At 62.1% G+C, this 27,333-nt stretch overlaps 2 protein-coding genes across 2 annotated transcripts; one reads left to right on the top strand and one right to left on the bottom strand.

Annotated features, from left to right (window-relative positions):
• Positions 1-41: 41 nt before the first annotated feature.
• TNFRSF18 (TNF receptor superfamily member 18) lies at positions 42-2,995 on the top strand. Its single transcript, XM_003939666.3, has 5 exons — positions 42-494; positions 1,323-1,445; positions 2,279-2,366; positions 2,492-2,694; positions 2,767-2,995. Exons 1-5 carry the CDS (start codon positions 326-328, stop codon positions 2,886-2,888), a joined length of 705 nt encoding a protein of 234 aa, XP_003939715.1. The 5' UTR covers positions 42-325; the 3' UTR covers positions 2,889-2,995.
• Positions 2,996-8,268: 5,273 nt separating this feature from the next.
• TTLL10 (tubulin tyrosine ligase like 10) lies at positions 8,269-23,646 on the bottom strand. Its single transcript, XM_039474203.2, has 13 exons — positions 23,567-23,646; positions 19,480-19,903; positions 18,468-18,774; positions 18,211-18,329; positions 17,948-18,077; positions 17,609-17,683; positions 17,038-17,123; positions 15,952-16,120; positions 14,928-15,099; positions 14,115-14,255; positions 9,472-9,588; positions 8,988-9,081; positions 8,269-8,745 (listed from the first exon to the last, which is right to left on the bottom strand). The coding sequence occupies exons 3-13, from the start codon at positions 18,752-18,754 to the stop codon at positions 8,330-8,332; spliced, it is 1,806 nt and encodes a 601-aa protein (XP_039330137.2). The 5' UTR covers positions 18,755-18,774; positions 19,480-19,903; positions 23,567-23,646; the 3' UTR covers positions 8,269-8,329.
• Between the last annotated feature and the right edge of the window lie 3,687 nt (positions 23,647-27,333).

The raw sequence follows: 27,333 nt of genomic DNA, 5'->3' as shown, positions 1-27,333 counted from the left end.
GTAGTGGGGTGAAGGGGGTGCTGGGCCCCCTGGGACGAGGTGCTAAGCCCCGCCCCTGCCTGGGACCCACCGAGGTGGCCACAGATTTGCATAGAAAACCATTCTGATCCCCCTGCCTGGTTTCCCCGCCCCTGCCGGCGACCTGCGGGGACCAGGCTGTGTCCACAGCGCCCACATCCCTCCCCACATGCATTTGGGGCGCATTTTGGCTGGAATTCTCAGTTCATGATCACTTCCAGTCACCTCCAGGCAGGGAGGGTGAGGACGGGGACGGGGTGTGTCCAACTTGCTGTGGGCTCCTGAACTGGGGTGCGGCTGCCGGGCGATGGGCGCGTGCGGGGTTCTGTGCGGCCTGGCGCTGCTGTGGGCGCTCGGCCGGGGTCAGCGCCCCACCGGGGGCCTGGGGTGCGGCCCTGGCCGCCTCCTGGTCGGGGCAGGAACCGACGCGCGCTGCTGCCGCGTTCACCCGACACGCTGCTGCCATGCGGACCCGGGTAAGTGAGCCGCGCTTCCTCAGGCGACCGGCCAAGACTGCAGCGTGGAAGCCGGAGAGGCGCGCCCCCTCCCCGTGCTCAGACCGCCGTCGCTGTCACTGTCGTCTAAGGAGGGCGGGCACGAGGCTGCTGCAGGCTTTTGGGGGGAGGTAGGGCCCCAGAGGGAGGTGGCCCCGAGAGGGCCGGGCAAGCACGGTGGGAGCCCTCAGAGGGATCCGGGGACCCAGGTCCTGCTGGCCGGTTGTGAGCCCGTGACCGTCGCCCAGCCCCCTCCTGCCCAGCTGCCCCCACCCTCTGCCGTCTGCCCCGCTGCCTGCCCCTGACCCGACCTGCACCTGGGCGGGGGTGAGGGTTCAGCTGACACGTGGGTCTGGGGAGGAAGCTGGCAGAGAGGACACCCCAGAGCTGCTTCCTCCAGGGCCTGCGGGTTGAGGGGACGCTCTGTCCCGAGGCCCAGCGTGGCTGGTGGTGGTGACAGCAGTGCAGGGGGGCCAGGCAGGCAGCCTCTGAGGTGTCCCCGGGCCTCCAGGGGGCCGTGCCCTGGTGGGGGGCACCCCTGAGTCCAGCAGGGACAGCTCCTGCAGAGTCACAGCAGCAGGCCAGGGCGGCTGCGGGGCACAGAGGGCGTGGAGCCAGGCCACAGGGCCCGGGAGCAAGACAGAGCTGGACACAACCAGGGTCCTGACTCCCAGCCACAAGCCCTCCACTCCATGGAGCCGACTGTGGGTGGTGGGGAACGGACAGCCAGCTCCCCTGGAGGGCTGAGGGGAGACCTGAGGAGCAGGGGCCTCAGCCCAGCTGCTGGGGGCTGGCTTGTCTCTTGCCCAGGCACGGACTGCTGCTCCGAGAGGGACTGTGTGTGCCTCCAGCCTGAGTTCCACTGCGGGGACCCTTGCTGCGAAGCCTGTCAGCACCATCCTTGCCCACCAGGCCAGCAGGCGCAGTCCCAGGGTGAGTCCAGGCAGCTGTGGGTGTCCACACAGGCCAGGGGTTGCCCCAGGGCCGAGGCAGAGCTCGTGGGCGCAGGTGTCCGGTGAGGACGTGTGGTGTGTGGGGTGCTGGGCAGGCGGGCCAGGCTGTGCTCAGGGCGCCATGCAGCTCTGCGGGGTGTCCGTCTCCCTGTTCCCAGTCTCGGCTTCTCCATCCAGCTCAACGGCCCTGATGTCCCTCAGGGCTGTGAGAACCCGGGGTGGGGTGGGGACGCCGATCCTGTCTGCCCTCACTGAATGTGGAAAGCCTGCCCTGTGCCCCCAGGACTCCTGTCTGAGGTCCAGGGCTGTATCCCTCTCTGGAAGAAGCTCAAGGCCCCCTAGGGGCTTGTTTACCTGATGGGGGGCCAGGCTGGGCACAGGGGCACTGGGAGGAGCGAGGCCTGGAGGGGGGTTGTGTGAGGTTGGACGGGGCTGGGTCTGGGGTCTGGCGACCCAGCCTTTCTCTGGGACCCTCACCCTTTCCACCTTCTGTTCCACTGGGTCCAGCCCAGGGCCTGGGCTGGCTCCTGCATGACCTCTGCCCACGCTCAGCCCCCAGTGGGCAGGCTGTCCACCCCCACGCCCCTGGCAGGCTCCTCCCCCAGGATCCCCAGGGAGCCTCCAGGTGCCCTCACTGCATCCCACCCCAGATGCCTGACCCTGATGGGCAGGCGTGGCCCTGGCGCTGGGACCTCTGTTGAATGGATGATGTGGGGGGTCACTCTCAGGATCCAGACGCCCAGATGGCCCCTCCTCATCCATCCCGGACACTCCGGCATCCTCGCTCCCTCCCTCCCGCCCCCCCTACCCCAGGGAAATTCACATTCGGCTTCACGTGTGTGGACTGTGCCTGGGGGACCTTCTCCGGAGGCCGTGAGGGCCACTGCAAACCTTGGACAGAGTGAGTCCTGGCGGGCCCTGCGGGCGGCCAGGTGCTCCAAGCCCACTCTGGGGAGGGTCCCCTCCAGCCCTGGACAGCGCCGAGGACATCAGCTGGGGCTGAAGGGGGCTGTATCCGTGTTCCAGCTGCACCCAGTTTGGGTTTCTCACCGTGTTCCCGGGGAACAAGACCCACAACGCCGTGTGTGTCCCAGGGCGCCCGCCTGCAGAGTCACCTGGGTTGCTAACCATCACCCTGCTGGCTGTGGCCGCCTGCATCCTCCTCCTGACCTCGGCCCTGCTTGGACTGAACGTCTGGCAGCTGAGGGGTCGGCGTGCATGGCCCCGAGGTCAGTCCCGTCCCTCCCCGGGGTGGGGAGCGGGGAGCCTGGCCGTCCGCTAACTGCGCGCCCACCCCGCAGGGACCCAGCCACCAGAGGTGCCGCCGTCCACTGAAGACGCCAGCAGCTGCCAGTTCCCCGAGGAAGAGCGGGGGGAGCGGTCGGCAGAGGATAAGGGCCGCCTGGGAGACCTGTGGGTGTGAGCCTGGCTGTCCTCCGGGCCGCCGACCACAGCCAGCCTCTCCCCAGGAGCTCTCCGGGCAGCAAGGGCTCCGTGTTCTGCTCTGGACCGGGCCTTGCTCCCCTGGCAGCAGAAGTGGGTGCAGGATGGTGGCAGTGCCCAGCCCCCTGGACCACGCAGGTTGGCGGCCGTGGCCGGGCACTGCAGCAGGGAGAGAGACACAGCTGGCTCCCGCCCTCCTCTGCCAGCCCCACTGGCGAAGGGTCTCCGGGCTCCTCACTGCCAGGACAGGAGGCTGTGCTGTGGGTGCAGTGCCCAGCATGGGACCCGGCTGCAGGGAGCCTTCAATAAACACTTGTTCAGTGAGCTGAGTGATGAATGCTGGGTGCCAGGGGAGGACCGGGTGCTCCGGGCTGGGCTGTGGGGCACCGTGTCCACGCCTGGCGTGGTCCCCTCCACAGGGAGCAAAGGGAGGGTAGCCAGGGCCATGCTGGGAACTCCTGGTGGGTGGGGGTGGGGGCCCACGTGGGGTCATTCCAGTCCCGGGCCAGCGCTCCTCAGGGACAGAGACTCAGTGGCTTCACCAGGAGGGCGCTCTGCGCTGGTGCCCCTGGGGACTCTGGTTTCTGGCCACACAGCCTGCCGGTCCCCGGGTACCCAGAGCCCAGACTCACATCAAGCACCTGCCAGTGGCGGGGCCCAGTCTCCAGGCCAGACCTCGCTCCTCAGCACACCACCCTTGCCGCCCAGCCTCCCGCTCCCGGTGAGATCTGATACCAGCTCGCTCAGCTGCCAGGGAGTGGCGGGCAGGCCGGTGCAGGCTCTCAACAGCGCCCTGGAGGCACCGCACACCTGGCCCCCAGCTCAGCTCCCCTTGGGCGGATGGGGCAGAGGGGGTGTAGGCAGCTCCCCACAGGGGACCAGGAGTGTGGAGAGCCCAGGGGTTGCACAGGGACACGGGAAGGCGGCAGCCCTGGGAACAGGCGGGGCCACGGCGTGAGCAGGACCCAGCCCTTCTGTGCCAGCGTGGGTGACACCCCCCCATGGGCACCGAGGAAGGAGAACTGTCCAGACCCCAGGCACAACCAGTGCCCGAAGAATATCTTACAGTGTTACTGCTCAGCTGTTTCCTTTATGTAATCCTTCATATATAATTATATATTAGTTCACAGAATTAGTGCTTGAAGTGTAACTTACTGCTTACATATATCTAGTTTATATAATCTTACTTAATACTTATATCTTCTGAGTTCTATATAATCTTTCTATATAATCATACAAGTATTGTGATCACAGCCGTACCGACACATTTAGTGCTGACTTATAGAATCCTCCTATATAACCATATCGTCGTCTGTAGTAGGAGGAATGCCCAGAGCAGTCCCAGAGCAGAAGCAGTACATGGGAAAACAGCCAGACCAGGACGAGGACCAAAGACCCAGGCGGCGGCGGCCCCGCCTGAAAGGGCACACGCTGTACGGCAGGCTTGGAGCAGGAGCCTCTCCTCCTGAGAAAGGAGCTGTAGCACCTTGCATCCAGTTCCTGTGGAAAGTCGGCCTCAGGCCTGAGATCCTGGAAGTAACGGAGGGAGAAGAACCCTCAGGTGTGACCAGTCACGGCGGCCGGACACCCTGTCAGTCTTTTCTCGCTTCTGTGCTAGCTCAAATCATCCTCCCATAAATATCTTAGAGAAGAGCGCACGTCTGTCAGCCCCCACTGCACTGGCTTACAGCATCCTTCTATTGGAAACCCTCTGAAGCCTCCAGCTCCCGATAAGAAGTGTCGCGCACGACACCTGCTGCACACAGCCCACCTCCTTGCCTCGGTGACCTAATGGGGATGGACCCCTTTTCTGTACACGACCCTCTACTACCGCACACAGCACGGCCCCCTACTGCGCACGGCCCACCTCTCTGCCCAGGTGACACAATGGGGTGGCCCCTCGCTTGTGACTCATGATTATGGATGCCCTGTTACTGAGCCTACAGATGATGACCTCACTCACGGCCCTGTCCCCTGCTTGTACCTAATAAATACAGATGCTCTGGGGCATTTGGGGGCCGTCACTGATCTCTGCTCACAGGTGGTGTGCACCCACCCCCCTGCCCCGAGTCCAGATGCTCTTCACCAGTTCTTCAGTGTCCTGTCCGTTTACTTCTCGGATCCTGCACCTCAGCACAGCATAAGGGACACCCCACAACCATGTGGGGCCCAACAGCCTTACATGCTGGCAGCGTACTGGGTCCTGGGCTCGGTCCTGGGCTTGAAGCTAGGTACTGGGTTAGGAACTGGGTACTGGGCTAGGTACTGGCACTGGGCTCGGGGCTGGGTACCGGGTTTGGTGCGCTCCCTGCATGCCCCACCGGACCGACCCGGGGCTGTCCCGCACCTTCCTCCCGCGGGGGTGACTCAGCGCGGAAACTCCTCTTGGGCGGCCTCGCGTGGGCCACGGCGCCGAGACGTCAGCGCGGGGGCGGCGGGCGGGGGATTCCGCGGGCTCCTGGCGGGGTCTGGGGTCTCCTCCCCTCCCGGCCCTGCCCGCGGTTCTCCTGGAGCTCGACCCTCCCCCTGTCAGGGCCTCCAGGGGCCTGGGGTGGGGGTGGGGGTGGGGGTGGGGGTGGGGGTCGAGCCCGGCTGGTGGGAGGGGGGAGGGGGGCCGACCCGGGCTGGGGGGGTAGGGCGGCCGAGACGGGCTGGGGGTATGGGGGGGGCCGAGCCGGGCTGGGGGGGGAGGGGGGGCCGAGGCGGGCTGGGGGGGAGGGGGAGCTGAGTCGGGCTGGGGTCGCCCCTGTGAGGCTCAGCCACCGCCCCTCCCACCTGCGGCGCAGTCGTCTCGGCTTCCTGGGGGGGCCCCCCTCTCTGCTCCCCCTGGAAGCGGGACCTGCAGCCTCAGGGCTGCCTCCACCTGCTCCGGAAAACCGCAGCCGCCCCACCTCCCCTGCCGGACTTTTCAGCGCACAACCCTAATCCTGTTCTCAGAAGCGCTTCCGCGGCAGCCCTGCGTCCCCTTCCTCCTGCCCCACCCCTCCCTGCTGGAAGAGCCCCCTCCCCGCCTTCCACTGAGATCTGGACTTGGTCATGCGGGACGCCCCAAGCTGACAGAGACCCCTGTGGCGGGGGTCTTTGACCTATGGCAGTGTCCACAGCCAGACACCCCTTTGCAGCCCAGCCTAGGACAGGTGGGGGGTCCTTGAGGGCCGGGGGTGGCCCCCAGCCACCCCAGCTGCGTGGGTCTCTGCTTCATGATTCAGGTCCCCTCCTGGTGCTGGGCTGAGCCCTGAGGACGTCCGGGCAGGACGGGAGGGGCCTTGCTCCTCTGGCCAGTGACCCTCAGGGGAGATGGGGTGCCTGGCCTCAGGGAGGAGGCAGACAGCTGCCTCCCACAAAGCTCGTCTTCCCTGAAAGCTCCAGGAATTGAGGGCTTTCTGGAGTTGGTGATTCAGGCCCGGGATTGTCCTGGTCCCTCCTAAAGACACACGGTGGAGGGGGGCGGGAGGGGCCGGAAGGGGCCCAATGGACGTGCAAGCCTGGAGTCCTCAGGGATCATCCGTCTTTAGCAGAAAGACACATGGCCGCCCTCGGACCCTCAGCGGACCCCAGGGCCCGGCTGCTGGCCGGACAGCACGGGGGAGGCTGCAGGGATGGCGTGTGTGTGGCTGTGCCTGTGTCCAAGTGGGAGGCAGCTTGACCCCCTCACCTTCCCCTCGAGTCCCCTTCCTGGCAGGCAGCAGGACCCCAGGACTCACCCATGGAAGGGAGGGGGAGAGTGGGCACGGGAGGGCGCGGGGGGCCTCTACCTTGGGTCCCAGGCTCCAGCTGGCGCCGTCTCTGGGAAGCCCCTCTGACGCTCCCTGAGCGCCTCTTGTCCCCGAGGGGTCCTGACGCCTTTACTGTGGCCCTGGCTGCCACTTCAGTTGAATGTCAGATGCTCAGGCACCCACGGTTCCCACTCCCTGGAGGCCCCTCCTGCTTCACCCCTCCCAGGCCTTGGTGGGCTGCAGATTAGGCCGCTGCTGCCCTTGGCCCCCCAGAGGGTCCAGCAGACCTGCCAGGAGGGGACTGGGGCCCTGGGCTGCCACCTCAGTGACAGGTGTGTTCCCAGCATGTCACAGGGACCCCCACGCTGCGGCCTCAGCGGCAGGATTGTGCTGGGTCGGGGGGGCGGCCCTGGCTTGGGGCGGCTCCTTACTGGCTCTGAGACCCGGGGCCTCCTTTGGCCTCTCTGGGCCCCGTTCCCTCTGTCCCGCTGTGCCCTCTCCTGGGCGCCCTGGCTGTGCCCTGCCTGCCGCGCTGCCCTCTAGAGGTGCCAGCCACTGCATCTTGGGAAGGAGCTCACGGTGGACCGGGGGCCAAGGCAGGGTCTGCTCGGCCGTGGCCTGTGGAGCGTTGGGGGCGGGGCTGCAGGTGGCGGGCCTGGGGCAGGACCCCTCGTCCTCAGGTCTTGACTTGGGCACAGAGGCCTTGAGCCAGCCATGGGGAAGAGGCCTACATGCTCTAGCTCTCTGGTGGGAGGTGGCTGAGGGGGTGGGGCCGTGACGGGGTCAGGGCAGGGTCTGGCGAGTGTGGATGCAGCTGGACCATCAGAGCTCTTGCTGGAGACCCCCAGGCCCATGGGGAACGGAACCGTCAGCGGCCATGCAGGACTGACCAGAGCTGGGCCAGCGTGGGCTCAGCATAGCCTCTGGAGGACCTCCTGTGGGGGCAGCCGCCCTGTGCCCCTCAGCCCTGGCTGAGTCCTGGGCCAGCTGCAGGAGGGCTGGGAGCTCGTGGAGCTGGGGGCCCAGGAAGGTTCTGTGCCCGGTGGGCTGGGACGAGCCCTGTGGGTGCCCAGGGCAGCAATCCTGGGCTCAAGGGGGTCCTCCTTTGGACCTCCAGAGGGTTCAGAGGGGCTTATGGGGTATAGACCCTTCCTGGGGACACCAGGCAGTGGCGGGTGGCAGGCCAGGCCGTGGGGCTGTGGGGTTGCAGGGCTGAGTCGGGTCCAGGTGCTCAGGGGCACAGGGTGATGGGCGGGAGCCCAGCCCAGCTGTGGGGACTCCTCTCTTTCAGCACGGTCCCCCTGGGACACAGCCCAGCTGTGGGGACTCCTCTCCTTCAGCATGGCCCCCCCGGGACACAGCCCAGCTGTGGGGACTCCCCCCTTTCAGCACAGCCCCGGTGGGACACAGTCCAGCTGTGGTGACCCTCTCCCTCAGCATGCTCCCCCGGGACACAACCCAGCTGTGGGGATCCCCTCCCTCAGCACGGCCCCCCCTAGGGACACAGCCCAGCTGTGGGGACCCCCTCCCTCAGCACGGCCCCCCCAGGACTTGGCTGGCATGGTGGAGGTGACCCTGGGGCACAGGCTTGGTGGTGCCAAAGCAACAGGATGGTGCAGAGACCGTGTTTGTAACAAAGTAGCCTTTAGTGTGGCAGGGGTGGCATGGTGGGGTGGGGTCCATGCCAGCCGGGTGACCCACCCCCCTAGGGTCTTGTGTTCCCAGGCTGCTTGTGCTCCTCCTGGGCTGTCCCTGGGGAAGGCTCTTGCACCAGGTCCCTGTCGCCCCTGCCCAGCTGCTCAGTGCCTGGGGCCTGGGGCTCCCGGTGGTGGGCGTCGTCGGGGCCGGGGCCTGGGCTGGGTGGCCGGGGCTGCCATGGGGCCGAGTGAGGGGGCGTGGGTCTGTGGGCACCCGGCCGGGCTGGGGCGTGCGGTGTGGGCGGCTGGGAGGACTCGGCCTGGCGGGGGGCGCGGGGGGGCCGGCTGGGGAGGCCGCTCGGGGCCCCGGGACGCAGCCGCTGCTCGGCCTCCCCCGTGTGCAGGAGCACGAAGCGACGCTGGGTCCTCAGGGGCAGCATCTTCTGGCCGCGCAGGCTCTTCTGGAAGGTCTCCAGTGCCAGGTCTGGCGTGGTGGGAGAGAGAAGGTAAGTGGGGGCAGAGCCTGGAGGAGGGGGAGGAGCAGGAAGGGGCGGGGAGGGGGAGGGGTGGGGTCCAAGGGGGCTGAGGTGTGGGGAAGGTTGTGGGGGGGGCGGCGCTGCCACGCAGGCCCTGGGGATGTGGGAGAGCCCCGGCTGTGGGGTCTGAGCTTGGGAATAGGGCGGCCGGGCAGGCGTAGGGGCGTGGGGTGGGGGCTTTGAGGCTCACCCAGAGTCTCCATGACCACACCTGGGATGACCTCCTTCAGGACCTCGCAGTTGGTGTGCAGGGCGGGGTTGGAATTCATCTCCAGCAGCCACACCTGCACCAGACACCACTCGGCTCCCTCCCCCATTCACCCCCACCTGCCACGAGCCCACGGGGACTGCAGGAGGCAGAGGCCCTGTCCTCACTCAGCGAGGGGGCCCTGGGAGGCCACTTCCTTTTCTGCAGCCTCACTCCCCTGTCTGTCCACCGAGGCTCTGAAGGTCTGAGGCTCTGGCCTGAGCAAGTACCCTGGGAGGGGTGCAGGTCCATCCCAGCTGCAGAGGAGGGGAGCCTGGTGGACACACCCAGCCCCAGGGGTGGGGGCTGACAGCCGAGTCCACCTGGGGCTGCCCATGTGGTCAGGGTGTGCACACGCCCCGCCTCCTGCATCTCCCCACTGTGCCCCCAGCGTGCCCCCGCCATGCCCCCACTGCCAGGACAGCACCTTGAAGTTGTCATCAATCAGGAAGTCACAGCCGATGAGGTCGAAGTAACCCAGCTTGCACTCCAGCTTGGACTTGGCGGCCAGGAAGCAGTGGACCATGATCTGCTGCATCCGCTTCTGCAGGGGGCAGGGAGGCATCGTGGCTGCGGCCTCAGCAGCCACACCCATCTGGACTCGCACCCGCACAGCCACACCTGCTCACGTGTCTGCACGCAGCATCACAGCCTCGCAGCCGGGAGCTCATTGAGCCAAATCCCGGGGCTCCCAGCGAGTATCAGGCACTGGGGGTACAGGGGTGAGGGAAGCTCTGCTCTCCAGCAGCTCGCTCAGTATTCGAGACGGAAAGCAAACGGGATACATAAAATCTGGAATCTGGGCAAGAACAGGGAACTCTAGTATCTTAACGTGCTCTAGTTTCATCCTCTGCTTCCCAGCTCAGTGGTGGCCTCAAAGAACAACAGCGTGTATCCCCAGAACTGGAGACAGCAGAATCGGCCTCATTTATTTTCAAGACGTAACCGTTTGTTTTCTTATGTCTGGTAGTTTCTTGGAAGATCCCACTTGAGAGGACTAAAAGGTGTGAGGGCCGGGCGCGGTGGCTCACACCTGTCGTCCCAGCACTTTGGGAGGCTGAGGCGGGCGGATCACCTGAGCCCAGGAGTCTGAGATCAGCCTGGGCAATACAGTGAGACACTCCGCCCAGAAGCCCGAGGTACATCCTTCTCAAGTGCACGTGAATTTAAACCAAATAGACCTGACAGATGTCTACAAAACACTCCACCCAAAAGCCCATCAAGTGCACGTGAATTTAAACCAGGATAGACCCTGCACTTGGACATCAACAAGTTTCAGGTGTTTTTTGGTTTTGCTTTTTAATGATCTACTTGATTAATAGTAAGTTTGTTTGTTGTTTTTTTAGAGATGGGGTTTCACTGTGTTGTCTAGACTGGACTCAAATTCCTGGGTTAAGCAATCTTTCCATCTCAACCTCTTGAGTGACTGGGATTACAGGTGTGAGCCACCACACCAGCTCCAATAATTTTTCGTTAATTTTTAAAGGGTGGAAATGATAAAGTATGTTCTCTGACACAATGGAATGAAATTAGAAACAGAAAGAAACGAAAAATTAACAAATATGTGGAAATGAAATAATATGCTCTTAAGCAACCAGTGGGTCAAGGAAAAGCTCACAAAGGAAATTTAAAAATACTTTGTGGCTGGCTGTCTTGGCTCATGCCTATAATCCCAGCACTTTGGGAGACTGAGGCGGGTGGATTACCTGAGATCAAGACAAGCCTGGCCAACATGGTGAAACCCCATCTCTACTAAAAATACAAAACTCCGCCAGGTGTGGTGGCAGACACCTGCCTTGAGAGTGGCTTGAACCTGGGAGGCGGAGGCTGCAGTGAGCCGAGATCACGCCATTGCACTCCAGCCTGGGTGATACAGCAAGACTCTGTCTCAAAAAAAAAAAAAAAAAAAAAAAATTAGCCAGGCGTGGTGGCAGGCACCTGTAATTCCAACTGCTTGGGAGGCTGAGGCAGGAGAATTGCTTGAACCCAGGAGGTACGGTTGGAGTGAGACGAGATCGCGTCGTTACATTCCAGCCTGGGTGACAAGAGAAAACTCCGTCTCAAAAAAAAAAAAAAAAAAAAAAAAAAATTTCTCAGAGGAAAATTTATAGTACTAAGCACCTACCCTAAGCAAGAAGGAAAAGCTGAAATCATGACTTTTGACCTTAAGAAATTAGAAAAAGAATGGCCGGGCGCGGTGGCTCAAGCCTGTAATCCCAGCACTTTGGGAGGCCGAGGCGGGTGGATCACGAGGTCAAGAGATCGAGACCATCCTGGTCAACATGGTGAAACCCCGTCTCTACTAAAAATACAAAACATTAGCTGGGCGTGGTGGTGCGTGCCTGTAATCCCAGCTACTCTGGAGGCTGAGGCAGGAGAATTGCCTGAACCCAGGAGGCGGAGGTTGCGGTGAGCCGAGATCGCGCCATTGCACTCCAGCCTGGGTAACGAGCGAAACTTCGTCTCAAAAAAAAAAAAAAAAAAAAAAGAAAGAAAGAAATTAGAAAAAGAAGAGAAAACTAAACCCAAAGCAGGCAGAAACGCGGAAATAATAAAAGACTAGAGTAGAAATGACAGGGATAGAAAAGAGGAGAGAAAACCGGTGGCGCCGGGAGATGCTTCATCGAAAAGATCAAGAAAATTGACAAAGCCTTAGACAGACTGCAAAAAACGGAGAGAAGAATCAAATTACCAAAATCAGGGGAAAAAGACTTTATATTGATGAAAACGAGACTAGGGAATACTGTATACACTAAACAAATTAGCTGGCCTAGAAGAAATGCACAAATTCCTAGAAAAACCAACCAGACTAAAGATAAAAAAATCTGGATGGACCTAATACAAATAAAGATTGCAGTAGTATTAGCAATAATAATAAAATTTCTCACAAAGAAAAACCCAGGTGACTTTACTGGTGAATTATTCCAAACAAAGAATTAACACTGATCCTTCACAGAGACTCCAAAAATAAAAGAGGAAGGAACGCATCCTCACATGTTGTGAGGCCAGCATTACCCTGACACCCGAACCAAAGACCTCCAAGAAAAGAAGGCCACAGACCGGTACTGCTTGTGAGCACAGACACAAAAATCCTCATCAAAATACTAGCAAACCAAATCCAGTATTTAAATGGTTCTGTACCATTGTCAAGTGGGATTTATCGTATGAAAGTTAATCAGCGCAATGCAGCACATTAACAGAACGAAGGGAAGAGAAGACACGAGCATCTCAGGGGCCACAGAAAAAGCAGACAACAAAATTCAACATGCTCCTATAATATTAACAAAAACATTTGGCAAATTAGGAATAGAAGGGCGCATCCTCAGTCGGACCAGGGCATTCACGGAAAACCCACAGCCTTCCTCCTCAGGTCGCAGAGGAGGGCGGCTGCTTCTGCTACTTCTATCAACATTGTTCTGGAAGCTCTAGCCGGCAGTACATAAGAAAAGAAACAACAGGCATATCGATTTGAAAGGAAGAGGTAAAGCTGGCTCTGTTCCCAGTTGGCATGATCCTTACATACAAGTCTTGAGTATGCACACACACCCACGCACACACATGCACACACACGCACACACATGCACACTCACACACACTCATGCACACACACATGTGCACACACACAGGCACGGACAGGCACACGCACGCACACATGCACACGCACGCACACACGCATGCACGCATGTGCACACACACAGAGCTCATAAGTGAATTTGGCAAAGTTGGAGGATACAAGACCAACACACAAAAATCAGCTTTATTTTTATATACTAGCAATGGACAATCCAAAAAGGCAATTAAAAAAATAATTCTATTCACAAGTATCAAAAAAATAAAGTATAGCTAGGAATAATATTTACTCTAGGTGACAGACTTGTACCTAAAACATCACTGAAAGAAACTGAAGACCTAGAAAAATGGAAAGACTCCCTATATTCATGGATTGGAAGACTAGATATTGTTGAGATGTCACTACTACCCAAAGTGACCTACAGATTCAATGTGATGCTTATTAAAATTCCAGTGAGGCTGGGCGCGGTGGCTCACTGGAATTTTAATAAGCATCACATTGAATCACTATAATCCCACAACTGTAACGAGAGGCTGAGGCGGGCAGATCACCTGAGGTCAGGAGTTTGCGACCAGCCTGGCCAACACTGTGAAACTCTGTCTCTACGAAAAATACAAAAATTAGCTGGGCATGGTGGTGCACGCCTGTAATCCCAGCTTCTCTGGCAGCTGAAGCAGGAAAATCACTTGAACCTGGAAGGTGAGGTTACAGTGAGCCGAGATCACACCACTGCACTCCAGCCTGGGAGACAGAGCGAGACTCTGTCTCAAAAAAAATTTTTTTTCAATGGATTTTTATTTATTTATTTGAGCCTCTGCCCCTCTGAAATGGAAAAGCCAATTCTGAAATTCATGTGGACTTGTAAGGCACCCCTGAAGAGCCAAAACAATCTTGAAAAAGAACAACATGGAAAGCCTCATACATCCCAATTTCAGGACTCACTACAGAGCTATGGCGATCAAAACCAGGTGGTACTGGCATAAAGGCAGACACACGCACTAACGGAACGTTTGTGTCCAAACGTTTGAGGTCCAAACGTGAACCCAGGCAGCTCGGGTCAATTGACTTTCGAGACTGTGCCAGGACCACTGCACTCCAGCCTGGGAGGCGGAGGGAGACTCCATCTCAAAAAGAAAAAAGAAAAGAGAATGATACATGGGCGACATGGATGAACCCTGAAAACACCACACTGAATGAAAGAAGCCCGGGAGACGGAAGCTCCATCCATGGTGGGAGGGACCTCGCAGGCAGACCTGGCTGTCCCGGACTGGACCGCGCAGTGTAGCTGCCTGGAGGCGAACCCCAGCTGGGCTTCTCGTCCCCTGGCCTTGGCTGGCTGCTGGGGACAGGGGCTACCAGCCAAGTGGGCGGGGACACTGGAAGAGCTTTGTTCCACGGGGTCAGGTCAGGCGCGTGCTTTAGAGCAGCCCCCATGCACTCCACCCAGCCACCCCCGACTGAGGAGTCTCAGCACCCTGGTGGGAGGCGCTGGAACGCACCGTGAGGGTGGTGAAGACCCAGTCCCTGGGGAGGCCCCGGGCCTTCCTGAAGGTGTCGTTGATGTGACTGTTGAGATGCTCCATGCTCCACACCGTGTCCTCCTTCAGCAGCATGTACAGGGGGTTCTTCTTCTGCATGAACTGGGGGCACAGGGTACCTGGACACCGGCTCCCGGAGTGTCCAGAGGGCCTGTCTTCACAGGGTCCCCAAGAGAGCGTCCCCCAACCCAGAGGGCCTGTCCTCACAGGGTCCCCCAGAGAGCGTCCCCCAACCCAGAGGGCCTGTCCTCATGGGGGTCCCCTGAGACGGCCTCCTCCTAACCCTGCTCCCCCGGCCCCTACCATAACCTGCCTGCAAAGACCCTCCCGCAAACCCCTTCATCTGCTGAGATGTCCCTCAGCCGTGAAGACCCCACAGATCCTCACATAAGGCGCATACCCTGGACTCTCCCATGAAGACCCTTCCCCAGAGACCTCTGCCCACAGGGCCTTCCTCTGACATCCGCTCAGGATCCCCTGGTTCCCACCCACCCACACCTCATCCTCAGCAAACTCAGCTGCCGCTTGGGAGCCAGGCTGCGGGTTGGGGGCTGCAGGGCTCTGAGCCCTTTCACCAGCTAAAGGGGTCACAGCCACACCCTTCTTCTGCCACGGCTGGAAGAGGGAGGTGAGAGGCAGTGCTGACTGCAGGTGGGGGCAGCCCAGGCCGCCTCCGTCTGCAGCCGCACCTGCTCTGCACCCCCTCTCGGTGAGAACCTTCCTCTAACTTCATCTCAAGGCTGCAGGGAGGGCCCTCACAGGTTGTGGTCTTACCTGGTTGGTCAGGTGGCCGCTGAGGTCGCTGGAACGGGGGTCGTAGGGGCTGAGGGTGAGGCGGGTGTAGCCGTGGCCGAAGAAGACCATGTAGGGCGTGGCACAGGCGATCAGCAGGTAGGAGCGAACGTCGAACTTCCTCCCATCCAGCAGCAGCGGGTTCTGGATGTACCTGGGGGCACCACATCAGGGCTGCTGGGCTGAGCCTCGGGGCGGCCTGGCCTGGGTCCTCTCAAACTCCATCCCTGGCCTGGGCCATTTCCTCAGCAACCTGCCTCTGCCCCAGGCGTGACCTCCAGGGAAACGGGGCATTTCTGGGCCTGAACATGTCAGGGGAGTTGGGAGGAAGGGCCTGGCACCCTGGTCCCTGCCCCAGAGCGTAACAGCAGTAGGAGACTGGAGGGCTGCCTGGAGGAGGAGGGCATGAAGTGGCTTTGGAGAGGACGGGAAAGCGTATGCCAGGCGGCTGGGGGGGCGGGGCGCTAGGCAGTTGGCAGGGTGCGCTAGGCACAGGAGCACTCCAGGGGGAGCTGGGCTGAGGGAGCCTGCCAGGTGGAGGGACCCCAGGGAGGACCCCATGGAAGCTGGGGGTGGCGGACGGCAGCTGTGGTCAGAGCGAGGCTCTACGGGCCAGGGGTGAGGTCGGCAGGTCTAGACCTTCAGCCTCGAGCAGCCACGGGGCTTTCTGGAGCAGGGAAGGAGCGGTCAGCTTGGCCACAGACCTGAAGGCTGCAGCTGGCTGGCCGGGCTGGGGAGCAGCGGGCCGGCAGCCAGGAGGCCAAGGCCAGGCCAACTGCAGGACAGGGGGGCAGGTCCCAGCTGAGGGTCAAACTGACCAGCCCCTCCACCCTGGATCCTGTGCCTGTGGCCCCGGCCTGATGCGGCCCCTCCCCTCTGTGGTCGGCACCGGGGCTGGGGTGCTGCAGCTTTCCGCGGCCGAGGGCTCCTCAGCGGCCCTGCTGACCGCACAGTGGGGCCCGGGTCAGCCCGCCCAGACCCCTCCCTCCGGGCATCTGCGCCGCACCGCTGGACCACCCGCGCCTGAGGCCCCCGGAGCGGCAGCTTGTAGACGGGGTCGTCCTGGATGCTCTGGGTCTTGGCCTGCAGGGCGGCGACTTCCTCCTGGCTCTGGAGTAGGAAGATGCCTTTGCCCTGGTTGGAGGCCGTGGGCTTGCAGATCCACATCTGGGTGTCTGCAGAGAGCGCGGCCTGAGCCCCGGCCCCGCCCGGCCCCGCCCGGCCCCGCCCACACCCACACCTGCCCCGCCCCGCCTGCCCCAACCACACAAGCCCCGTCCGCATGGCTCCGCCCACACCCACCCCCCGCCCACCCCGGCCCCGCCCACGCCAAAACCCAGCCCCACCTGGCCCCGCCCACGCCCAATCCCGCCCCTCCTGGCCTCGCCCACGCCCAACCTCGCCCTGCCTGGGCCCGCCCACATACAAGCACCGTCCTTGGCCCCGCCCCCCCGCTCACACCCAACCCCGCCCCGCCTGGGCCCGTCCACACCAACCCCGCCCCACTCCGCCCCGCCCACACCAACCCCGCCCCACCCCCGCCCCGCCCACACCAACCCCGCCCACACCAACCCCACCCCACCCCGCCCCCCCACACCAACCCCGCCCCGCCCACACCCAACACTGCCCCACCTGGGCCCGCCCAGGGCCCGCCCACAGGCAAGCCCCGTCCCACCTGACCCCGCCCACACCCAGCCCCGCCCCACCCAAGCCCCGCCCCCGGCCCTACTCATTCTAAGGCCTGGCCAGGAACGTCCTCTCCCAGCTGCGGCTTCTGCCCGTCTCCTCCAACTTGGGCCCTGCGCTAACCACACGCCTAGCCGCAGCTCCTGTCCAGGCCTTGACTAAGCTCCAGCCCTTGCCCCGGTGCCCTCATATCCAACCTCCACGAAAGCCAGACCCTCCCCTTTCCAACTTCTCAGCCCTCACTCAGACCAGGCCCAGCCGTGACCCCTTCCTGACCACCGAGCCTCGTGCCAGCCCCACGCAGCCCTTCCAGGCCCAGCGCGTCCCTCACCAGGCTCCCGCCTTGGTCCAGCGCTGACCCTGTCTCCCACAGGGCCAGCCTGGTGTCCCGCCAGCAGCCCCTCACCGTCAAACAGGGTGAAGAAGGCTTCTCTCTCGTCCTTGACGTCCAGACGGTAGGTCTCTGGGAAAAATTCTTCCATTCTCAGGACCCTGCGGGGGTGGGGAGGTGGGAGGAGGTGCTGTCCCTTCATCCCGGGCTGCGTGCCAGGTTTAAGGCCTGGCCTGTGGCGGGAGGGAGCATGGCCGTGGCACCTGGAGCCCTCGGCCCTTCTCCTGGGGTGTGGAGTTTCCTGCTCCTTTGCAGGCCCCCACTCAGGCTGTGCTGCTGGCTGCAGCCTCTGGCTGCCGACCCCACCTGGCCCCTCTCTCATGGCCGCTTCTTTCCTGGTGGCTCTTCCGGCTGGCATCGTCTCAGCCGTGAGAGCCACCAGCTCCCGGCATGTCCTCGTGGCTGGGACCACACGCACGTGCACGGGGGTCTGCGTGGGTCTCTGCCTGACCAGGATGGAGCCCTGGTTCTAGCTCCTGATTTTCTCTTGCGTGGGACCCCCATCCTGCTTTCTCCTTTTCAGTCAACACTGGGTTTAGGCCTGAACTGTGGTCTGAAGGCCCCTACAGCGGGGCTGAGTGTCTACCTCTGTGGCCTAAGGTGTGCTGGGCTTGTCCACGGGAGGTCCTCCAGGGTGGCCACTGCTGCATCCTTTCCCAGCCTGCAGCCCAGGGGACAGAGGGCCTGGCTGAGGGGCTGCTCATGGTGCTTGGAGCGGGTGGGGACTGGGGGATGGGGCGTGGGTGGTGAGTGGGCGGACACATGAGTGTTGACGAAAGCAGGCGGCTGGGGGGACAGAGGTACCCGGAGGAAACAGCAGCATTGCTGTAGCTGGAAGTGGATGCTGGACATGGTGTAAGGCGGGCATCACAGGGGACCAGGGACAGGGCAGGGCCAGGGGCAGGGGTGGCAGGTGCAGACTCACCTGGCCTGGGGGCCGCCCGGCGTCTTGCTGGCCTTGCTTATGGCCCGCGCCCGCCTCCGGAGGGTGCTGAGCAGCCCGATCTTGGTGGTGAGGAGCTTACTGTTGGGAAGCTGGTACAACAGCTGCTGTCCTGGAGGGCAGAGGCCAGGGCGTGTGTGGAGGGCGTGCAGGGCCTCGGTCCCCACCCCTCCCACCTGCCCCGTGCTCCAGCCCAGGAGGCCCTGCCGGCTGCCTGCCCAGGCGCCCAGCGCCCCCGCCGCTACCTTCCCGGAAGCTGCTGTAGCTGCCCCGGCTCTGGACCTCGCACCACTTCAGCATGTAGTCCTCCCGGCCGCTGTCCTCAATGCGCTTCCAGCCCTTGCGTTTGCAGTAGGAGCTGATGCTGTGGGGTGGGGGGCAGAGGTGACGGGGGGGGGGCCCAGGCGAGGGGGCGGGGACTGCGGGCGGCCAGTGGAGGCCAGGCTGGGCCCCAGAAGCAGGCGGTGGGCGTTCAGCGGGACCACGGCCAGCCCGTACTCACATTGAGGCCCCGTTGTTGCCTCCAATGTAGAAGAAGGGCCCATGCTGGGTGCCGTGGGACGATGGCTTCCCCCCCGCCAGCAGGAGCCGCTCCAGGAGGGCAGCTGGGGGCCCGGCGGCCTCAGCATCATCCGGGTCTGCAGGTGGGCAGCTGGTAGGGAGCCCGGGGGTTGTGGGCGTGGCAGAGGCTCTTCCTGCCTCCTCCAGGTCTGGCCCACAGTGCCCGCCTGCATCTTGGTCTGGCTGGCCTGGCTGACTTGGGAGTCCCTCTTCCTGGCCACTCCCCATTGGCCTCTCATGGGCTGGGCCTGTGAATGGGTGGGGTCCCACAGGGGTGGCTACAGGAGCCGTCCACTGAGCCGGGACCCCTGCCAGCCAGTTCCATCCCAGCCTGTTCGTCACAAGCCTGGACAGTCTCCCCGGCCTGTCTGGGGCTCAAGTTCGGTCCAAGCTCCTACGCGGCTGGACAGCCTGGGGACTGCTCACAGCTGGGGAGGGGCCGCAGCCTTCCTGCCGGTAGGGTCCAGGTGGGGGCGTGGGGCTCGGAGCAGGGGCAGGGAGGGCCCCCACCCTCCTCACCAACAGGGCAGCGGCCTGGCGCAGGGCAGGGACTGGGCGGAGAGGCCTGTGCTGGGTGCGGACTTGGCACAGGGGGGCCGCAGGGGGGCCCCAGGAGGGCAGGGGTCACAATGGCCATGATGACGTCATGGGTGACCCGAGGGCCATCGCCAGGCAGGGGACAAGGGACGTTGCCCTTCTGGCTACAGGCAGGGGCAGTGCCACCCGTGGCTGCCCGTGGGGGTGGTACCAGCTGGGCGGAACCTGGGCCGTGGGGCGCGGCGTCTCCCCTCTGTGCCTGCAGGGCCAGTGTCCACAGCGGGCCCCTCTCGGAGCAGCGGGGCATGGCCGTGCGTGGGTCCTGGTCCCACCCTATGAGACTGACTTCCCTGGGGATGGGCCGCCTGTCCCAGGGCCTTGGAAAGAAGGCGGCCGCCCAGGGCTGCTCTGTTCACCTGAGACTCGAGCTGGGCGCTGTGGAACCCTTCGCTGCGTGCCCCTCTTGGAGCCGGCTCGGGTCCGAGTGGGCCGTTCCCGGTGCTGGATGAACCAGGCGTGGCTGCGGGCCACTAGCTGGCGGGCACCAGGGCAAGGGCCCTGCAGGGAAGATGCCGTTCCGACCCTCCTGTGGGACCTTCCATCTCCCCAAGGCCCCAGCGCTTGGATGGAGCAGGCAGTCCGGCCCACCCAGCGTGGGGAAGGGCGCTTCCTGGGGCTGTGGACTCGAGCCTCTGCGTGCGCTGGCCCCCGTCTCCGTGGCAGCTGTGGGGCCTGGCGCCGTGTGGGGGTGAGGCCCTCTCCGGGCCCTGTCTCTGCCAGGCGAGTCCTCCCTGGCCAGAGCTGCTCCTCAGGCGTGGCTGAGCTCGCTCTGGGTGCCAACTGGAAGGAGGGGCAGTGTCAGGCCTGTTGGGTGGGGCGCCTGCCCGGAGATGGAGGGTGGGAGGGCTCCCTGGCCTGAGCAAGAGTCTCCCCTATTTCCAGTGCTGACCCCAGAGCCCAGCTGTGGGCTGAGTGCAGCTGCCTGGTGCCTGCCGTCAGGGGTTTGCTGCGGCCGCCCCCGGGGCCCAGGCCGGACCCCCGGGACCCCGTCCCAGGCAGCACCTTCCCGTGTTGCATCTTAGGAACATCTCAGGAATTTGCAGCCACTTCCTTGACAGATCCTTCTGCCTCTGTCTCAAGCAAACAAACCTATCTTGGGGCTGCTTGGGAGGTAATGAGTTCCGTTTTGTTTTTGTTTTTGAGCGAGAATTTCACTCTTGTTGCCCAGGCTAGAGTGTAATGGCGCAATCTCAGCTCACTGCAACCTCCACTTCCCGGGTTCAAGTGATTCTCCTGCCTCAGCCTCCCAGGTAGCTGGGATTACAAGTGCCTGCCACCACGCCAGGCTAATTTTGTACTTTGAATAGAGATGGAGTTTCACTGGTCAGGCCAGTCGCGAACTCCCGACGTCAGGTGATCTGCCCACATTGGCCTCGCAAAGTGCTGGGATTACAGGCCTGAGCCACTGCGCCTGGCCTAGGTGAGGACTTTCAAGGGTTTGAAGGAACTCGGCCAGGAGACAGGAGAGGCCATGGAGGCTCAAGGCTGGGGAAGGCTGGGGGAGGCCCGAGGCTCAGGCTGGGAGCAGAGCGCTCCAAAGGCCACCCCTGCAGCGACCTGGCCTGCAGAGGCCTTTGTGTCTGCCCCTCCCTGCCCCGCCTAAGTGACAGGAGCGGAAGAGACAAGGAGGGAGCCCACATGCAGGGGAAGGTGGGGAAACTGAGGCAGCTGTCCACACGGTAATCTGGCTGAGTAGGGCCCATCCTGGGGGAGGAGCGGCACACAGGCTGGGCCCTGCGCCTTTGGCCAGGAGAGCCCGATGCCATCTCCCTAGGCTGGGCTGGGCAACAATGGAAGGAGTCAGGAGCCCCGAGAACTCTCGCCACCCGGAACAGGAGGACTTGTTGGAAGAGGCTGGACCTGTGCTGGCGTGGGGCGGGCGTGTGTCTGCGCGAGACTCTGCATTAAAGGGAGACCTCGGCACCCAGGGTCCTGCTGGGGACGGGGTCCCCTAAAGTACTTAAACAGGCCGCCAGGCTCAGCGTCATCAGAGGGGCTCCCAAGTGTGAGCAACAGAGTGACAGGTGCGTCTACACACACACGCATGCACAGACACACACCCACACACCTACTGACACACACAGACACGTCTACACACACATGCACACACAGACATGTACACACCTTACACAGACACGTCTACACACGCATGCACACACACAGATACCCACACACCTACTTACACACTACACACATGCACACAGAGCTACACACACCTTACAGACACGTCTACACACGCACGTACACACAGACACATCCACACACCTTCCACGCAGACACGTCTACACACGCATGTACACACAGACACACCCACACCTACTTCCACACACAGACACGTCTACACATGCATGCACACACCCACACACCTACTTAGACATGTCTACACACATGCACACACAGACACACCTACACACACACCTTACACACAGACATTTCTACACACGCACAGGCATGTCTACACACACGTGCACACACAGACATACCTACACACAAACCTTACACACTAGTCACAAGCATGTCTACACATGTATGCACAAACGCACAGACACACCTACACACACACCTAATTACACAGGCACGTCCACACATTGAACAGACACAAAGGGCAGACACACCCCTACCCACACCTATACCTACATACAGACATGTCTACACACGCATGCAGACACACAGACACACCTACACACCTTACACAAACAGACATCTACACACATGCACAGACACACCTACACACACACCTAGACACACGTCCACATACATGCACAGACACACAAACATGGCAGACACACCTATACACACCTATACCTACACACATCTACACACATGCACAGATACAAACACTACTTACACGTGTGTCTGCACATGCACACATGCACACACACATCACACACCACAGACATGTCTACACACACATGCACTGATAGACATGTCTACACATGCACACATGCACAGACGTCTAAACATGCACACATTCACGGACACATAGATACATCTACACACATGCAGACACATAGACATGTCTACACACACAGGCACTGACACACATGTCTACATATGCACACATGCAGACACGTAGACACACACATGCAGATGCAGACATGTCTACACATGTGCACCAACACAGACATGTCTACATGTGCGCACATGCAAAGACATACACGTCTACATGCATGCAGATACACACAGATACATCTACACACACATGCACCAACACACAGACACGTCTACACATGCGCACATGCACACACAGACACACACATCTACACACACATGCAGATACACAGACACATCACACATGCACACACAGACATGTCTACACGTGCACACATGCAGAGACAGACATGTCTACACACATGCAGATACAGACACAGACACATCTGCACACACATACACCAACACACAGACACGTCTACACACACATGCACAGACACAGACACGTCTACACACGCACACATGCAGACATACAGACATGTCTACACACACATGCACACACAGACATGTCTACACATGCACACATGCACTGACATGTCTACACGTGCACACATGCAGAGACATACAGACACAGATACGTCCACACACATGCAGATACACAGACACAGACATGTCTACACAAACATGCAGAGACATAGACACATCTACACACATGCAGATAGAGACATGTTTACACACATGCACTGACACACATCTGTACACACATGCACACAGACACACCTACGCACACACAGACACGTCTACACACATGCACAGACATTCAGACACATCTGCACATGCACAGACACACTCCTACACAGAGCCACGCAGACACAGACACACACAGACACATCTACACATGCACACACACCAACACACACACAGACATGCCTACACAGGCACAGACACCCCCACACACGCACAGAGGAAGAGGAAATGGGAAGTGCTCGGGTGGCAGACAGCACCCCCAGAGAGCCTAGTGCTTTTAGCAAAGGAATAGAGAATACGGGAGGGGCGGCGGGGGTGAAAACATCAACACTGGGGTTGGGATTTCAGTCAAGGAAACTGCCCAGAAAGGGGGGGCAGGGGGTGGGGCTGTGAGTGTGAAGCTGAGGGACGCAGCAGGGTCACCGTGCAGCCCAGGCAAGGGGGAGGCCCCGGACACGCACGGAGCCGGAGGAAGGAATCCCGGTCCTGGCCTCGCCCTGGGTGCCCACCAAGCCCACCGGCAGCCCCCCAGCCTTCCTGGGGACACAGGAGGCTCCCAGCCCAGAATTCCAGGAATTCCGTATCTGGCCTAGCAGGTGTGGAGGTGGGAAAGGGCAGGGGAGACGTCCCTCAGGGAAGTCTGGAAGACCCTCGCAGGAAAGGGGAGTCCGGGAAAAGAGGCCTCAGCTGTGGCCTTGGCTCAGCCGCGGCGGGCAGCAGCCTCTCGGGGTTGCTGTGAAGACGGAGTTTCCACACGTGACTCACATCAGGACAGCACCCGTCACACACCGAGTGGGCCGCAGGGCTGTGTGATGACGTTGTAGGGGGGAAGGGGGAGCAGAGAGCTCAGGGGCAGCTCAGGACCGGCGGGAAAACCAGCCTGCATGAAAAGCAACGTGATCACCAACTCAGGAAGACGGGAGGGTGCCAGTGTCCCAGGGAGACGGGACAGCCGCGCCCCAAACATCACTCCCCCCGGGAGACGGGACAGCGTCACCCCAAACGTCACTCCCCCCGGGAGGTGGGACAGCCGCGCCCCAAACGTCACTCGTGCCGGGATGACATGAACAGGGCAGCGTGTGGGGACAAGCCCCTTTCACAGGCCAGACCACGGAGAACTTCTGCGTTGGAAGCTCCAGAAGCAGCCGCGTCAGGCGCTGTTTGGAAGCAGCAAGGCGGTCAGAAAACAGATCGAGGCGTCAGGCTTCGGTGGAGATCAGCACCCCACCCAGGAGGTGGCCTCTGCCTGGTGGCTGCAGAAGGAATGGCTGGTGGGGCGGCCGGGTGCTGGTTCATCGTGACCCCAAGGCCTTGTTGTGGCATTTTTTTTTTTTGAGACCAAGTTTCCGCTGTCCCCCAGGCTGCAGTGCGGTGGCGCGATCTCGGCTCGCCGCAGCCTCCGCCTCCCAGGTTCAAGCGATTCTCCTGCCTCAGCCTCCCGAGTAGCTGGAATTACAGGCGTGGGCCACCGTGCCCAGCTAATCTTTTGTATTTTTTAGTAGAGACGGGGTTTCACCATATTGATCAGGGTGGTATTGAACTCCTGACCTCGTGATCCACCTACCTTGGCCTCCCAAACTGCTGGGATTACAGGTGTGAGCCATCGCTCCTGGCCTGAAATGAAAGGGTTCTTAGGCAGCTGTCCGTGCTGCGTGGCTACCAGGGAGCCTGAACACAGACGGGTTGAGGCCTCCCGAGCTGCGGGCTGCGCACGGCCGTCCATCTTGCACGTGCCCATTGGAGGCTCTGAGGGACGCGATCCCAAATCCAGAAAGCGCGCGCCTCACTCCGAGATGCTGAGTGCCGGGGGCTTGGGGTGCTGGGGAGCCCTTCAGCCAGATGCTGTGTAAAGGCTGCGTGCAGACCCAGGGCAGCGGGGCCAGCAGAAGCCTCAGGACCTTGGCTCATTGTAAAATAAACTCTCTACCTGGTGAGGAAGAGGCTGGCAGGAGACGGTACCAGGGCAGGATTTAAACCTGAGGAGATCGTCCCACAGTGCCCACACGTGAGTGTGGCATCCTGCGAGTGTCCCCCCCACCCCCAGTCCAGGCTCGGCCACTCGGGGCCTCAGAAGGTGTTGACGTTGCTGGAAGAGCTGGTGCCTCCCGGCCAGAGGCTGCTGCTGTGGACGGAGGCCCTGTGGTCTCCAGCGGCCGTCTGTCCACGGTCCGGGCCATGGAATTCACCCCAGGACTGCCCAGCCCTCCCACCAGTGCAGCACACACACCCTTCCCCTGCTTTGTGTGGGCCTGAGCTGCTCGCACAGTGGCACAGGGGCCAGGACCCCAGTGTGGTCTCCACAGAGCAGGCTCAGCCTGGCCCCACCCCACCCACTCCCTGTCCAGTCCCCTCCCCCAACGCCTCCTCTCCTGGGCAGCGTCCTGAGGGGACCCGCAGGGAGGGCATGGGGGGCGGGGCTGAGCCCACTGGCCGCTGGCCGCCGACGCCTCTCACCTGCGCAGCCCGCCAGATCCCTGGAGCCTGGACAGGGAAGCAACAGTGTGACCTGGCAACCGTCTCCCAGCAACCACCGCCACCGGCCCCAGAGGATGGCAGGGGCTGGGGACCGCGGCTGGAGAAGGGGCTCCCCAGTCATTCCTGGGCTGAGCCCGGTGGCTGCCCCTCCACCCGGCCCTCCGGGGGTGGTCTCTGAGCAGTCTCCCGGGCCCCACCCATGCTCAGCACCCCAGGGCCTGGCGGGGGCTGCCCCGGGTGATGTTTGCAGAATAAACCGCTGTGGATCTCGGAGCATTCTCTGTTCTCCATGTGGTCACGTCCCCGTTCCCACTCCACAGACAGTATGCGGGCTCAGCAGGGCCAGTGCCCCACGGAATGGGGTGGGGGCTACTCACATCTCTCAGGCCAAACTGTAAGCCCCTTACCATCTCACCATGTTGCAGATCTTGGCCAAAGTGAAACATTTTGAGGGGGTCTGGGCCGTGAGAAACAGCCTGCCCAGCACCTGACGTCGTCACACTGGCTGGGAAAGTGTCCAAGGATCGCACCGTGACCTTCTGTGGGAACAAGGGCCAAACACATGGCCTCTTCATGAAGCTGTCCCGCCCAGACCCCTCCGGCCCACACCTGTGGGTGCCCGGGACCCCTCCGGCCCGCACCTGTCAGTGCTGGAGCCCGCAGGCCCTGGTGGCTCTGGTGTGAAGCTGGCCCCGCCCCCCAGGTGTCTGCCTTGCACCCGTCTGCGGCAGGGCCACCCTTTCTCTCTCTGTGTCTGTGTTTAACCCTCACCTTCCCTTTGAAACCCCCAACGATACCGTCTGGGAGTCCTGGGCTTCTGGCAGGGCCCCTTGTACGGTCTGATCCCGTCTGCCTCAAACCCCGAGCCTCCAGCCATGTGTCCCCTCCCTACCCGTGTCCTTAGGAGCCATGCATGTGCCACAGGGGTCCCCTTGCAGGGGGCTGGGGGCGCCCCCAAAGACAACCACATCCTGGCCCCGAAACCTTGCATGTGGCCTTGTGAGCAGGGTCTTTGTAGGCGGGCTTACGTCAGGACCTCAGGTGCGATCCCCCAGGGTTGGGGGGCAGGCCCTAAATACCAGCGCCCTCTGGAGAGGGAGGCAGAGGTGGGACGGGTGGGGGCGGGGGGCGGCAGACATGGTGAGGGGGGCAGAGACGGGCCTGAGCTGGCAGCAGGAAGGGTGTGGCCTGCCTGCCCCCGGCTGCCTGCAGGAGTTTTCAGTGGCTGGGAGGAGGAGGCGCCAAATCCTGGCTGGCTCCTCCCTCCAGCTCCAGGAGCCTGAGCTCGGGGCCTTGGCTGGGGAAGAAGGGGCCTCACCTGTCTCTGGGGAGTCCCTGGAAGGAAGAGGGAGCTCTTGGAGGTGGGACGGCGCGGGGTGAATCCTACCCCTCTCCCTGGTTCTGTCCAGCAGGGAACAGTGTCCTCGCCCCCCCCCCCCACCCCCACCTGGTGCCTGGTGCTCAAGCTTTGGGATGGTCCTTCCAGGCCCTGGTTCGGAACAGGCCCCGGAGGCCCCTCTGCCCTCTGGGAGCCTCAGATCAGGCTGCAGGTGGAGTGGGGTGGGTCCCGGACGGAGTGGCTGGGCCTTCGGGGCTCGGGGGCTGCCTGGGGGGGTGTGGGCGGTGGGGGCCTCGGATGGATCTGGGGGTTCTCCAGGCTGGGAGCAGTGGGTCCAGGTTCAGAAGCTCTGGCTGTGGGAAGGGGCCTACATTGTCCCCGCCTCCCCGAGGCCCAGGCAGGTGGCCTGGCGGGAGCTGCAGCGGTGGATGGGAAGGACTCGCTCAGCTCCACTCCAGGGCTGACCCTTTGGGGAACAGAGCTGGGCAGGAGGGGAAGCCCCATCTGGTCTTCGCACCCAGCCTTTGGAGGATGTGATCTGGACGCTCGCCTCCAGGACAGGTTTCCAGGTGTGGGGGGGAGTGGGGGCTCGGCGAGCGTGTCCCCCAACCCGTGGCTTCCGTTCCCCGAGGCCCCCTCCTCACGCCCCCCCTCCCTGCGGCCCACCCTCCCTGGTGCCCAGGCCAGGCCTAAGGATTCCCCACTGCCAACAGGCTCT

This window comes from Saimiri boliviensis, chromosome 11, assembly GCF_048565385.1.
Source record: "Saimiri boliviensis isolate mSaiBol1 chromosome 11, mSaiBol1.pri, whole genome shotgun sequence".
NCBI lineage: Eukaryota > Metazoa > Chordata > Mammalia > Primates > Cebidae > Saimiri > Saimiri boliviensis.
The sequence above is the reverse complement of the archived record's forward strand: the minus strand, read 5'-3'. Positions and strand labels throughout refer to the sequence as shown.